Source organism: Taeniopygia guttata, chromosome 2 (genome assembly GCF_048771995.1).
Source record: "Taeniopygia guttata chromosome 2, bTaeGut7.mat, whole genome shotgun sequence".
Lineage (NCBI taxonomy): Eukaryota > Metazoa > Chordata > Aves > Passeriformes > Estrildidae > Taeniopygia > Taeniopygia guttata.
In genome coordinates this window covers 134,424,885-134,437,158 of record NC_133026.1, presented here as the reverse complement: position 1 = coordinate 134,437,158, position 12,274 = coordinate 134,424,885, and the positions used below count along the sequence as shown (strand labels likewise).

The following is a 12,274-nucleotide window of genomic DNA, read 5'->3' as shown; positions in this document are numbered from 1 at the left end:
ATGATACATTCTGAAAGCAGCTTGCTACCTTGTTTGAAGTGTTTCGTGACAAGACAAGACACATTTGTCAGATTTCCTAGTTTAAAATCGTCTATGTTTTATACAGTTTCTGACTTCTGTTTATGTGGAATTAATTACATATTGCAATAATACAAGGCATTTGGATCTCCTATTCCTGACCCCCTTTATTATTCAGGGCTCATCAGAACTACAGTCTCGAAAACTCAAGGACAGAGAGCTCATGTTCTTCCGGATATTATATTATAAAGTTTATCACATTACAGTCAGCTAATCAATAGGTTATTGTTCCAATATCTTTGTGAAAACTTGTACGTTTACTTCAGGAATCATCTAGTTTGTAGTATTAAGACTGTTTAGTTACAGTTCTGACACGAGTAACATAACTAGGGGAATGGGGAGGGAGAAGTGGAGAAAGGAAGCCTTACCATTTGACAAATTTTGTGCTAAAAAATCTTTACATGTTTCTACATGTATATTCTAATTTAATAGGATCAGCTATACAGGAAGTAGATGATATGTGCTTGGCTTCACTGAAAATAAATATCCTAGATTATATTTGATTTGGTCTTTAATTGTTTACAAAACATTCATATCATTTCTTGTTGTGTTGGGGAAAATATCTCTGTGATAAAGCTCAGTCACACAAACAGCTTTAAAATGCATTTTTGCAATATATTCTTTTTTTTTAACAGTGTAATTTAGAGTAAAATATTCTAATTAATTAAAGTAGGAATTGGAATGAATAGCAGTCCCTGCTATTAAGGCAGGTGTATTTTCTTCTCAATCCTTTGTTGATATTCTAGCTTGTTTTGACGGGCCATAGCTTGTGGAACAGTAATTTATTAATTGCAGAGGTACGGAAATCCCTCCTGTGTGGTGAATATGAATAATGATTTGATCTGATCTGGGTGGAATTAAAACTGATGTTTTGCAAATATCAACAGTGATTAGGAGACTAATTGCTAATTATGCTGGCATGTTGCAAGCATTTTGTATCGTATGATTGGATTTTTTTATTAATCAGGCAGTATAATCTTGTATAGTTTCCTAAAGCCACTGTTATCTTAATAGCCATTAGCCCATTAGTCTCTAATGGGGCCCATTCAGAGCCCTATAGGGATGGTCTGGTTGTTGAGTTTGTGATAGCTGTGCAGTGGCACTGAGGGCACTGCCAAATGAGCTGCTCTTTGCAGGAATTGGAGTTCTGCCACAGTAAACTACTTGTGCTGCAGTAGGGTTTAAGTAGATGCTAAAGAAGAGTAAGAAGTCCGAGTGCTGCTGCAGAGAGTTGGGAATGGTCCCTGTTAGGGGGTGGGATGGAAGTGAAATACTGGAAATAGATTTGCTCTGTTTCTGAGCAGAAAAGGGAAAAAAGTAGAAGTTGAAATATTGGGAGCTACAATAACTGTGAACTGCTGCTATGAGAAGGATTAGCCTTGAAGTGCTTTCCCCATGCTCTGGGCTTGAGCACTAATCATCATGGACTGACAGAGTTTAGTGTAAATTTCTAAAGGATTTTTCTTGTGTGAAGTTCAAGATAAGTTCCCTGCAGGAAAACTAAGAATCCTGGGTTGACTGTACTGGAGAATGAAATGGAGTTCTGGTCTATCTGTGACTATTTATAGAGGATGGACTCGACCTCTCCTAATGTATTTTGAGATGTTTGGACTACAGCTGCTTCATCTCTGTATAGATATGGAATAGGAGGAAAAAAGCTGCATGTAATCTAAATAAAATCCTGGTTAGTCTTTGGTAGATAATCCAGTTCTGATTACTGGTAGTTGGGTGGATGTTTCCTGTTCAGAAAAATCTTGCTAAAGTGAATGACTGTAGGTAGTATGCTTCTTGCCTTGAAGAAGGTAGTATTCTAGTGAACAGCATTCTTTGCAGCTTCTTTCAATTAGAAAAATTTAGTCTAAAATTTTAATGGTATCTTGAACATTTCTAGAAATTTGAGCCTCAGTGTGCTACTTTGTTTTGTGCTTTTGGGTTTTGGACTTTTTTTTGTAATTACTGTGAACTAAGTCTGCTTTGTACAGTTTTAATCTTTTGCCTTGAAAGTGTTAGTAGAGTAGTTCAGAATTTAAGACCATTAAATCTATGTGGTTATATGGAATATTTCTTTTGGCTGCTGTTTTGCTAGAGTAACTATAGAGCGGACTTTTTTTCCCTTACTGTAATACAAAGTAGGTTTGACATGGTTGTTGCATGTGTGGAGAGGTGTGTTTCATCCTGTGAGGGTTATTGATAAATTGGACCTCAACACATGCTGGTGAGAGACAGGGTGGAGATACTGGGTTTGCATGGCAAGGTTTTGGTACAGGGGGGCTACAAGGGAAGACTTCTGGGAGAAGCTGCTAGAAGCTTCCCCCATGTCTGACAGAGCCAATCCCAGCCAGTTCCAAGATGGACCCAATGCTGGCCAAGGCGGAGCCCATCAGCCATGGTGGTAGCGCCTCTGGGGCAATATCTCAGAAAAGTATACAAAGCTGCTGCACAAGAACTGCAGCCAGAGAGAGGAGTGAGGCTGTGTGAGAGAAACCCCTCTGCAGGCACCACGGTCAGTGAGGAAGAAGTGCAAGGCAGTGCTCCCGGTACCAGAACAGAGAGTCCCCTCAGCCTGTGGTGAAGACCATGGTGAGACAGGTTGTTCCCCTGCAGGCCTCAGCAGAGCAGAGATCCGCCTGCAGCCTGTGAAGGACCCCATGGCTGGAGCGGGTGGATGTGTCTGACTGAGGCTGTGATGGCATGGACAGCCCATGCTGGAGCAGGCTCCAGGTAGGACCTGTGACCTCATGGGGAGAGGAGTCCACACTGCAGCAGGTTTGGTGGCAGGACTTGTGACCCCACTGGGCACCCATGCTGGTGTAGTCTTTCCAGAAGGACTGTGACCTGTGGAAGGGAGCCACTCCAGAGCAGGTTGTGAAGAACTGCAGCATGTGGAAAGAACTCACCTTAGAGACGTTTGTGAAGGGTTGTCTCCTGTGTCAAGGACTCCATGCTGGAGCAGGGGAAGAGAACGAGGAGGAAGGAGAAGCAGAGAGGTGTGATGAACTGACCTCAACCTCCATTCCCTGTCTCCTGTGCACTGGAGAGGGGAGGAGGGAGTGACCAGTGGGAGTGAAGTTGAGCCTGGGAAGAAGGGAGGGTTGGGAAGGGAATGTGTTTTAAGATCTGGTTTTATTTCTCATTACCCTAGCCTGATTGGCAGTAAATTAAACTAATTTCCCCAGATTGAGTCTGTTTTGCCTGTGACAGTAATACGTGAGCGATCTCTCTTTGTGCTCATCCTCCTCATGAGCTTCATGTTTTCTCTCCCCTGTCCAGCTAAGGAGGGAAGTGATAGAGTGGCTTTAGTGGGCATCTGGCATCCAGCCAGGGCAAACCCACCACAATAGGCCACTGTAAATGGTAAAGAGATGATCAAAGCAAATGACTGCATTGGCTTTCAGGGTGGATGACTTGCTTTCCAAGTTTATGGTGAAATATTAATATATAATGGAAGAATTCTTTTTAAATTATTAGCTTGAATTGTAAATTACTAAATTGTAAATAAATAATTGTTAAAATAGTCTTTTTCTCTTCCCTCCAGCTGTAGCAGAAGTGCAGCTTCGTGATGATCAATATACCCTTGACCACATGCGTGCTTTTGGCATGTATAATTATCTTCACCTTGATTCCTGGTACCAGGATAATGTCTACTATGTTGATCAGTTTGGAAGGGTTATGAACCTATCAGTGACTCTGGTAAGAATAAAATCTGTTTTTAAACCATTGAATTGGAAAAGATGGGAGTAGATGAGATAGAAAATATTGCAAGTAGGATCAAAATGCAAAAATTGGGGGAAGCTATTGCCAGAAAGATAAGTGGAAGATATTTCAACAGAAAATGTATTTCACCAGGAAGGATAAAAGGATTTTAAGTGAAGTTTCTGACTTCTTTATGTTAATACTATTGCATTAATGTTAGTACAGTGTGTGTTGCAATAGCCCTGGCCACTGCTTAAGGGGACAAAAGCACTAAGGAGTTGAAGATGCTTGTGGCCAAAAGGAATAACAAAAGTCAGAAGGTTCACCAAAGCTTACAGAGGTTTTTTAGTGAGTTACACATTTGGTATGGAAATTGAAATGTTAGTCCCTGACCTCTTAGTACAAACACAGAGCAGTGGGTTGATGGGATGTTCAGGGTCCAGGAGGTGCTGCCTGGGCTTGGTTGGGGGGTACCTGCTTATGGGTCATTTTTTCTACTTGGAAAATAGGCGAGTCACTTTCTATACAGGTTAGTTATCATGTAAAGTTTGTTCTTTCAGCCCCTTCTGGAAACAGATTGGAGGGCTTAGCGGGGGTCTCTGGTGATCTTACCTCCCTCCTGCAGTCCCTGTCCACATCCACTTCTCCACATTGTTCCTATATGTGTGCTGTACAGTGCTGTGCTTATCTCTAGGAGCCAGAACAAGGACATTAATCCCAGAAAAGTGCTGTCCTACCTCTGTGCGGCCCCTGTCTCCAGCCACATCCTGTTCTTTCTCACAGTGTGTTATTACCAACAAACCTTGATTGAGTCCACAACCTATGGCTATCACTGCTGGACATATACACCTTAGCTCTTTTCTTTTAGGCTTCTACATAGTGTTACATCTGCTTCCATTCTGGGCAAGATGGACATGACAACAAGCTGAAGGATAGGGAAGATGCTTTTTTTCTAGTTGCTTTTCTCTTTCTCCCTGGCATTACTTGATATTTGTTTGCTAGCTTGAAAACCCAGTTATTGTATATGTGTTAGAATTAGAAAATGCTTAATCTAGACATCATTTGTTGGAGGTAAAAAGATGCTGGTGGCTGTGAGGGAAGTTAAAATACTCTAAGCAAGTTAGGCGAAATCTGAAATTTCTGCTTTTATACTGGTGGTCCTAAGTAATCAAACTATATTTCTTTTGAGCCATTTTAATGCATGGATACTTTTGTTTCCTTTACAAAACTATACTTCATTTCAGAGAGGGGAGGACATGGTTCTGTCGACACCATGTTTCTGGCACATACAGTTGTAGTGCTTGGGCATTAAGAAACAAAAGACTGTGTGGAAAGGAAAAGACACATTGTCAGACTGTCAGAGTTTGACTTGTGACCCTGTCAGACAAAAGAAAACACAGGGCTATGTGTAGGTTTTTGAGAGCATGTGGCTTAGCCTGTGTAAGGTTCTGGGGACAGAAATTACTAGGTCAGGACTAAACTGAGAAAAATTCTGCAACTGTAGTTTTACATTTTCAGGAAATAAAGGTTTCCAGAGGATGGTGGGGTGAGAACTGAAGCTGCATAATATTCCTTTGCTTTTCACAGTATATAGCAGCTGGAGACTTTGGCAGACTCTTACTGTGACAAAATAATCTTCTAGGACTTCTTCCAAAACTTTTGAGATGATCTGGATTCCTAGTAGAAACATCTAAAAGAAAGCCTTCTCTTACTGGTGGCTTGTCATAATCTCATTTTTTGTTTTATCCTTTTATCCCTGGCTTGCTGCTGGATGTCCACCCAAATACTCTCTCATTCTCCCTATTCAACAAGATGATGAGAAAAGAGAGAAAAGCTTGTGAATGAGCATAAAACCAGGGAGATCACTTACCAGTTACGACTATGGGCAAAGCAGACTTGAGCTTGGGGAAAATTATTTAATTTATTGCCAATTAGGACTAGTGTAGGATGGCAAGAAAGAAGGTCACACAAAGCTTGTACCAGGAACAAGCTTCATTGTTCAGAAACTTGTACTTGCTCCACTGTGTTCTTTTTCATGGGTAATAGTGTGGATATCTGTTCTCTGTGGGTTTTAGGAGGACAGCCTGCTTTTCCATGGTCTGCTCCAAGGGCTGCAAGCAAACCTCTGTTCCACACCACTGGCTTAGCTGACAAGCTCAACTATCTCCAATGGAGAGTCCAGTGGAGCCAGGTGGAAGTGGCTGTATGTGCACTGGGCAGCCCTGGCCCTTCCTCACTGAGGCCACCCCTGCAGGTCTCCTTTGCTTGAACAGCACAGACATCCAATACATTCCTTCATTAGGAGGGCACTATGTGTTTAAATTTATTTCTTAGCAGATAAAAGATTTTACAAGAGCCTATAAAGTGATTAAAAAAAATATTCTTCCCTAGGACCTATTTCGTGATAATGGCATTTGATTAATATCTGGTCACAAGTTTTGGTTCCACCTGAAGGGGGAAATAAAACTGATTAAACTGTGAAATAAATAGGCACCATCTTGTGTCCTAATACATGATACTGTGCTGTTTTGCACAGGAAATGTTTGCATATGAATAAAAAGAAATGTGTATTGAGAAACATCAACAAGGTGTCTCATTACAAATGTGCCCAGCCATATATTAGTCAAATGTATATTAAAAATAGCATGGGTTTTGGCCAAGTACAGCTTACAATTAAAATTAATGTCAGTCTTCTTTAAAACAGAAGATGGAACAGGATAATGTGTTCATCCTAAAATCAGAGTGAAAGAACATACAGGCTTTCTAACACATCATTATTTCTGGTTTTATTTCTTATTTTGGTTGTAGCTTTGGTTCTAATATGACAGTGTGTTGGCTATCCATATATCATGAATTATCCCTGCAACTTAGACGTTTAAACAGATATTATCTGTGAAGGAAAAGAAGTGCACATAACATCATGCACTTAAAATCACACATAATTGAAAAAAGAAAAGTGATCAACAGAAGCAGTTCTTCTGTATTGATGGATGAGTAGTATTTAGGTGGGTTTTTATACGAGATTGAGGAAATTGTTACCCTTACTTGGCTGGAAATGCTGTATAATAGGTTTAACCTTCTCCTGTTACAGCTGTTGGACTTTTTTCATTTGGTATGCCAGCAGCAATCAATACTTTGCTTTAAACACTCAGTGGGCAGGGTAGTGACAGGATTACTGATTTGAGATTTTTTTAATTGGTCATGTTTTTATGCATCTTACTCAACTTTTTTTATTGCTTGGTGTTTGCAGCATTTATATATAGCTGCAGAACATTCAAAGTTTTCTCCTTTAGCAGCTGGACTTGGTTTATTGACCTTAAGCTCTTCTTGCAAAGACAACTTGGTTTCTTTTTATGCTCAGATAATCAAATTGAAAAATTGTGGCAATAGGAACTCATCTCACACTTAATCAAAATCCTTAATGGTATAATCTTTTCATCTCTTTAATTTCCAATAAGAATTAGCTATGGAATACTGTTTCTGTAATTTTCAATTAATTTCAGTTCAGAACAACTGTTAGTGGCACCAGACACAATGTGGAAATCTTGTTTGAAACAAGTCAGAATAAGAAAGCAAATAGAGAACAACAAAATCTTTCATTGTTGTGTTTCAGAGTGTTAAATACTTGTCTCTTTGTTATTCAGAATGCTGGGTAAGGACATTTTTTTCAGTTAAAGAGATGTGTCAAATGCCTAGGTATTTTGGTTTTTCATAAAAACTTTGTCTTGTATTTGTTACTTCTGCTTTGTGGGAATTGCCACATGACTTATAACTTCTCTTTTTCCCTTTCTTTTTTATTCCTTTGTTCCTTTCTAATTCCCAGTTATTTCCCTGAAAAAATTAATTTTTATTTTAAATGTTTTACAAAATACCCCATGTTTGTACAGTATTGTCATTTAGCCCCAGCTGACAACTAAGTACTACAATGCAGCTGCTTGCTCACTGCTGCTCCTCCATCCCCAGTAGGATGGCAAGGAGAACCAGAAAAGGTAAAACCCACACACTGAAGTAAGAACAGTTTAACAATTTATATAAAACAAAATTTAATAATAATAACAACAAAAATAATAGTTATAGTGAAAAGAGAGAGAAATAAAAAGAGATATCAAAAAAAAAAAAAAAGGAAAAACAAGGGATGGACAATACAGTTGCTTACCAGAGCTGACCGATGCCCGAGCAGTGTCAAGTTGTTTTAGCCAGTTCTTGCTGGTATAATACATGGCTACAGACTCTCACCATCCCCTCATGCTTCTAAAGCAGGGAGTTATTATTACCACAGTTAACCACCTAGTGAACAAGGAAACAGTCAAAAAGCTAATCTGACACAAGGGGATTGAGTGGAGGTTTTGTCTCATCTTCAGGGAAGTCCATTATTGTCATTGTCAGAATGAGATTAGAGACTGTTCTAATAAATGCCTAAAGTTAAATTAGTGAACAGAAAGGTTGTGAAGAAGATAATTTCCTTTCTTGCCTGTTGAAAGAAAATTTGAAAGGTTTGTAGTAAAGATTGTTTATAACTTTTTCAGGAGATTGAGTTCTGAAATTCCTGCTAAGTGCTGATAATTGTAATGTGGGCTTTAGAAGATTAAGTAGTTGATAATTTTTTATTTTAATTGCATCCAAAACTAATTGAAGCTTACTGTTAAAATGCACTTGAAGGCTGACAAAAGTGTGGTCTTCTGTAATATTATATAGTATACCCCTGTAAGTCACTGTTAAGAAGAATGATGCTTCCTCTTTCCATGATGAGATACGCAGGATTTTGACTTTTTCACTTGGCTCAGTAATCATTGCTAGTTACAATGGAAAATTTTCTACTTTGTAGGAAAAAAAAAGCCTTTCAGTGAAATGTGAAAATTAAATAAAATATGAGGAAGCCAAAATTCATTGTATCTAGTGATTGTGTGATACTGTTTGGGTTGTAGGTTTGGTTTATTTTGGTTTTTTTCCTTTTAATTCTGTCATTCTCTCCTTCTGAATGTGTTAAAAATTAGCAGAATAGTCCAAGGGGTGTAGGTGATATGACGGACTCCAGAAACTGACTCTGAATGCTTCTAATAATTAAAAATTTGTGAATTTTCCATTGCAGGTTTCATAATCATCTTGTTGCACACAGTAATCTCTAATAGAAATTTAAGTAGGCCCAAAAGGCAGGTGGTGGGCAGACTATCTCTTTGTTATCTGGTCTTTTTTTGCTGTTGCTTATTAAAATGGTACTTACCCAAATGCAATATATTTTGCTTACCTTTCAGGATGTGTTAAATGCACATCTGATTTTACTAACGTCTGGAAAATAGGAATGTTTTTAAACGCCCTTGAAGACAGGGTTCTCAATAAATGAGGCCTCTGCACACTTTACTTGCACATTGTGCTCTCTCTGTACTGCATTGACGTGCACAAGTGCAAAGGACTCTTTTGGAGATGGTCCTTTGTATGTATATTTTTGTCTGCTTTATTTCACAGGGCAGAATGAGTAAGTTTCTTTTGCTAGAAGTAGATTATTCCTCCCAAACTACTGATTGTTTGAGTGAAAATAGAAGGACAGAAGATGTTTAAATGATTTGTAGCTGAATATTTGAGGTCTATAATGAGACACAGTTTTAATCATGAATGTTTTAATTTCATTTCAATTTCTTAGTCTCATGCCTTACTATGTTAAGGATGGACCTGAGATTAAGAAACATTTTCTGTTAGAGAATCAAGAATTACTTGTTTCCCACCCAGGTTGTCAATACAAAAGTATGCTTCTGTTTGTGCTTCGTTTTACATACTTGTCAATACCTTCAAAACTGTCCCTGTAACAAATTTTGTTTTTCTATTTTTATAAATACATTTCTTTGTAAATATATTTTCATCTTAGTGACAGCAATGCTGATTTTTTAGTAATGAGGGAAAATTTTCCCTCTTGTTAAACAGAGGTTTCTGATTTGTGGACCTTCAGAAATAATTGTAGCTCAACTGACTTGTAAAACTTCTCTTATGCCTAGATGAAACCTCTCCTAATGCAACTTTTAGCTGTTGTCCCCTGTCTTCTCTTCGTGTCTTCTTGTGAAGAGAGAGCCCCTGATCTCTTTGTGGCTGCCCTGGAACACTGTGGTGGGGTCTCCCCTGAATCTTCTCTAGGGAGATGGGGCCTAACCCCTCCAATCTTCTCACACAGGGGAGATTCTCCAGTGAATTGATGGTGTTCATGACTGTCCTTTGCACGTTTTCCAATCTCTCCATGTCTTCTTACAACATTACTCCAGGTGGGACCTGACAACTACTGGGTAGAGTGGATGATCACATCTCTTATTTCTGCCAGTGATACTTGTGCCGATGCAGCCCAGGATCCAATTTACCTTTGATGCTGCAGCATTGCCCTGCTGGCTCATGGTCAGCTTGTTATCCCTGTTGCCCTCACCAGGGCTTCTTCCTGCCACATGGATCCTGGCCTGTTCTGAGCTCTCTGGTTGTTCCTTTCCTGGTGCTGGACCATGCTGGTCTTTGCTTATTTTCCCAGTATTCTTGCTGCTTCACTCTTCCAGGCTCTCTGCCTCTCTGTGCCACATGTTTCCCTTGAGGGTACACGTCTACCTCATCACCTAGTTGAGTGTCATCAGCAAATGGGGTGAGGGTGCTTCCAATCCTATCATCCAGGTACCTCATAAAGATGTTCTGTGTGTGGGGCCTGGTATCAATCCCTGGGGACCCCACTTGTGACAGACTGCCAGCCCATTTTATTTAACAGCTTCTTTGTTCAGTTGAAAAATTTCAAATTATTAAGTTCTATTTCAGTTATTTAACAGATTATAGAGATGTGACTGTGATGTTGCTGAATCTCCAGTTTGCATCTTATATTTTTCTGTGAGAATATTTTGTTTGTGCTCTTAATGCTGCAGCCTGGTCTACTTCATAAGTAGCTGAACAAGTTGTATTGCTAATAAAGCATGTCCTGATTGTTTTTTAAACTGTGACACCAAATTATTTTCAAATCATAAAGATTTTGTTAGCATTTTCTTTTAACCTAACAAGCCTCTTGGGTTTTTGGAGATTACTTCAACAAAAAAAATTGAGGCAAATCTTAGTCCTAAGCAGGCAGCAGCATGGCTGTCATTCCATGAGCCAAATAATGAGCAGAAAGTCAGTCACAAAACCTTATTCAGCAAAGAAAGAGCTGTATGTGAGAGTGAAGGCTGAAGATAAAGAATAATCCGTAAAGGATATGCTGGAAGACATGCCACTGTACTTAATGAAAACAGTTGGAAATCCAATTTTAAGCATGAAAGCAGGTTTTTTTTTCTGTTAGAATTATCAGGAAATTAAGAACACAACACAGAACTAAAGCAGGACTTATGGGAACAATTACTAGAAATATAGATGAAATTGTTAATCTAACATCCATTTTGCACTGTTACTGAATGAAGCTGATTGTGCAAAGTTAACAGAGTAGGAAATAATTGATTTTTTTTTCTGGTAAAGTGTAGTGGTATGCATAGTTTTTAAAAAATGTGTGTGTCTTGATTGTCTACTGAAGAATTATATCATCTGTGCAATTTTTTTCACCATAGTGGCTCTGTTTATTCAGGCTCAAAAGCTATCTGTAGTCCAGTTTAAAGAAGCTCGCAGTGTGGCACGGCAACAGAATGCCATATAAATTTATCCTGACATGTAATAGAATCATAGAATTGTTTAGGTTGAAAATTCCTTTTAGGATCATTAAGTCCCACCAGTCACCCAGCACTGCTAAGTCCATCACTAAACTGTGTCCCTAACTGCCATATCCACATGTCTTTGAAATATATCCATTGATGGTGACTGCACCAACTACCCTGGGCAGCCTGTTGTATAGGTTTTCCTGTTTTCCTTTTGGTGAGGGCAGCCTGGGCAGCCTGTTTTATAGCCTGTTTTCCTTCTGGTGAGGAAATTTTTCCTAATATCATCTAAGCCTCTCCTGGAGCAACTTGAGGACATTTCCTCTTGTCTTGTCACTTGTTATTAGTGAGAAGACACCAAACTTTAAATGGCTACAACCTCTTTTCAGGTAATTGTAGAGAACCACAAGGTCCCCTGAGCCTTCTTTTCTCCAGGCAAAATAACCCCAGCTCCCTCAGCTGCTCTGCTCCTCATAGGAGTTGTGCTCCAGATCCATTCTCACCTCCATTGCCTTTCTCTGGACACGCTTCAACCCCTCGGTATGTTTCTTATAGTGCAGGGTCCAAACCTAAACCCAGGACCTGAGGTGCAGCCTCACCAGTGTCCATTACAGGGGGACAGTCACTTCTCTAATCCTTCTGGCCACACTATTTCTGATACAGGCCAGGATGCCATTGGCCTTCCTGGCCACCCGGGCACACGCTGGCTTGTGTTCAGCTACTGTCTGCCAGCACTCCTTGTCCTTTTCCACCGGGCAGCTTTCCAGCCACTCTACCCCCAGCCTGTGGTGCTGCCTGGGGTTGTAACCCAGGGGCAGGGCCCAGCACTTTTCCATATTGAGCCTCATACTGTTGGCCTTGGCCCACCT

At 39.7% G+C, this 12,274-nt stretch overlaps 1 protein-coding gene across 2 annotated transcripts in view; it reads left to right on the top strand.

The window, feature by feature from the left end:
• NUDCD1 (NudC domain containing 1) overlaps positions 1–12,274 on the top strand; it is a 34,116-nt gene that overhangs the window by 5,542 nt on the left and 16,300 nt on the right. For both annotated transcript variants that reach the window (XM_002200366.7, XM_072924939.1), the window contains one exon: positions 3,614–3,768. In XM_002200366.7, the coding sequence (XP_002200402.5) occupies positions 3,614–3,768 (155 nt within the window). The remainder of the gene's footprint in view (positions 1–3,613; positions 3,769–12,274) is intronic.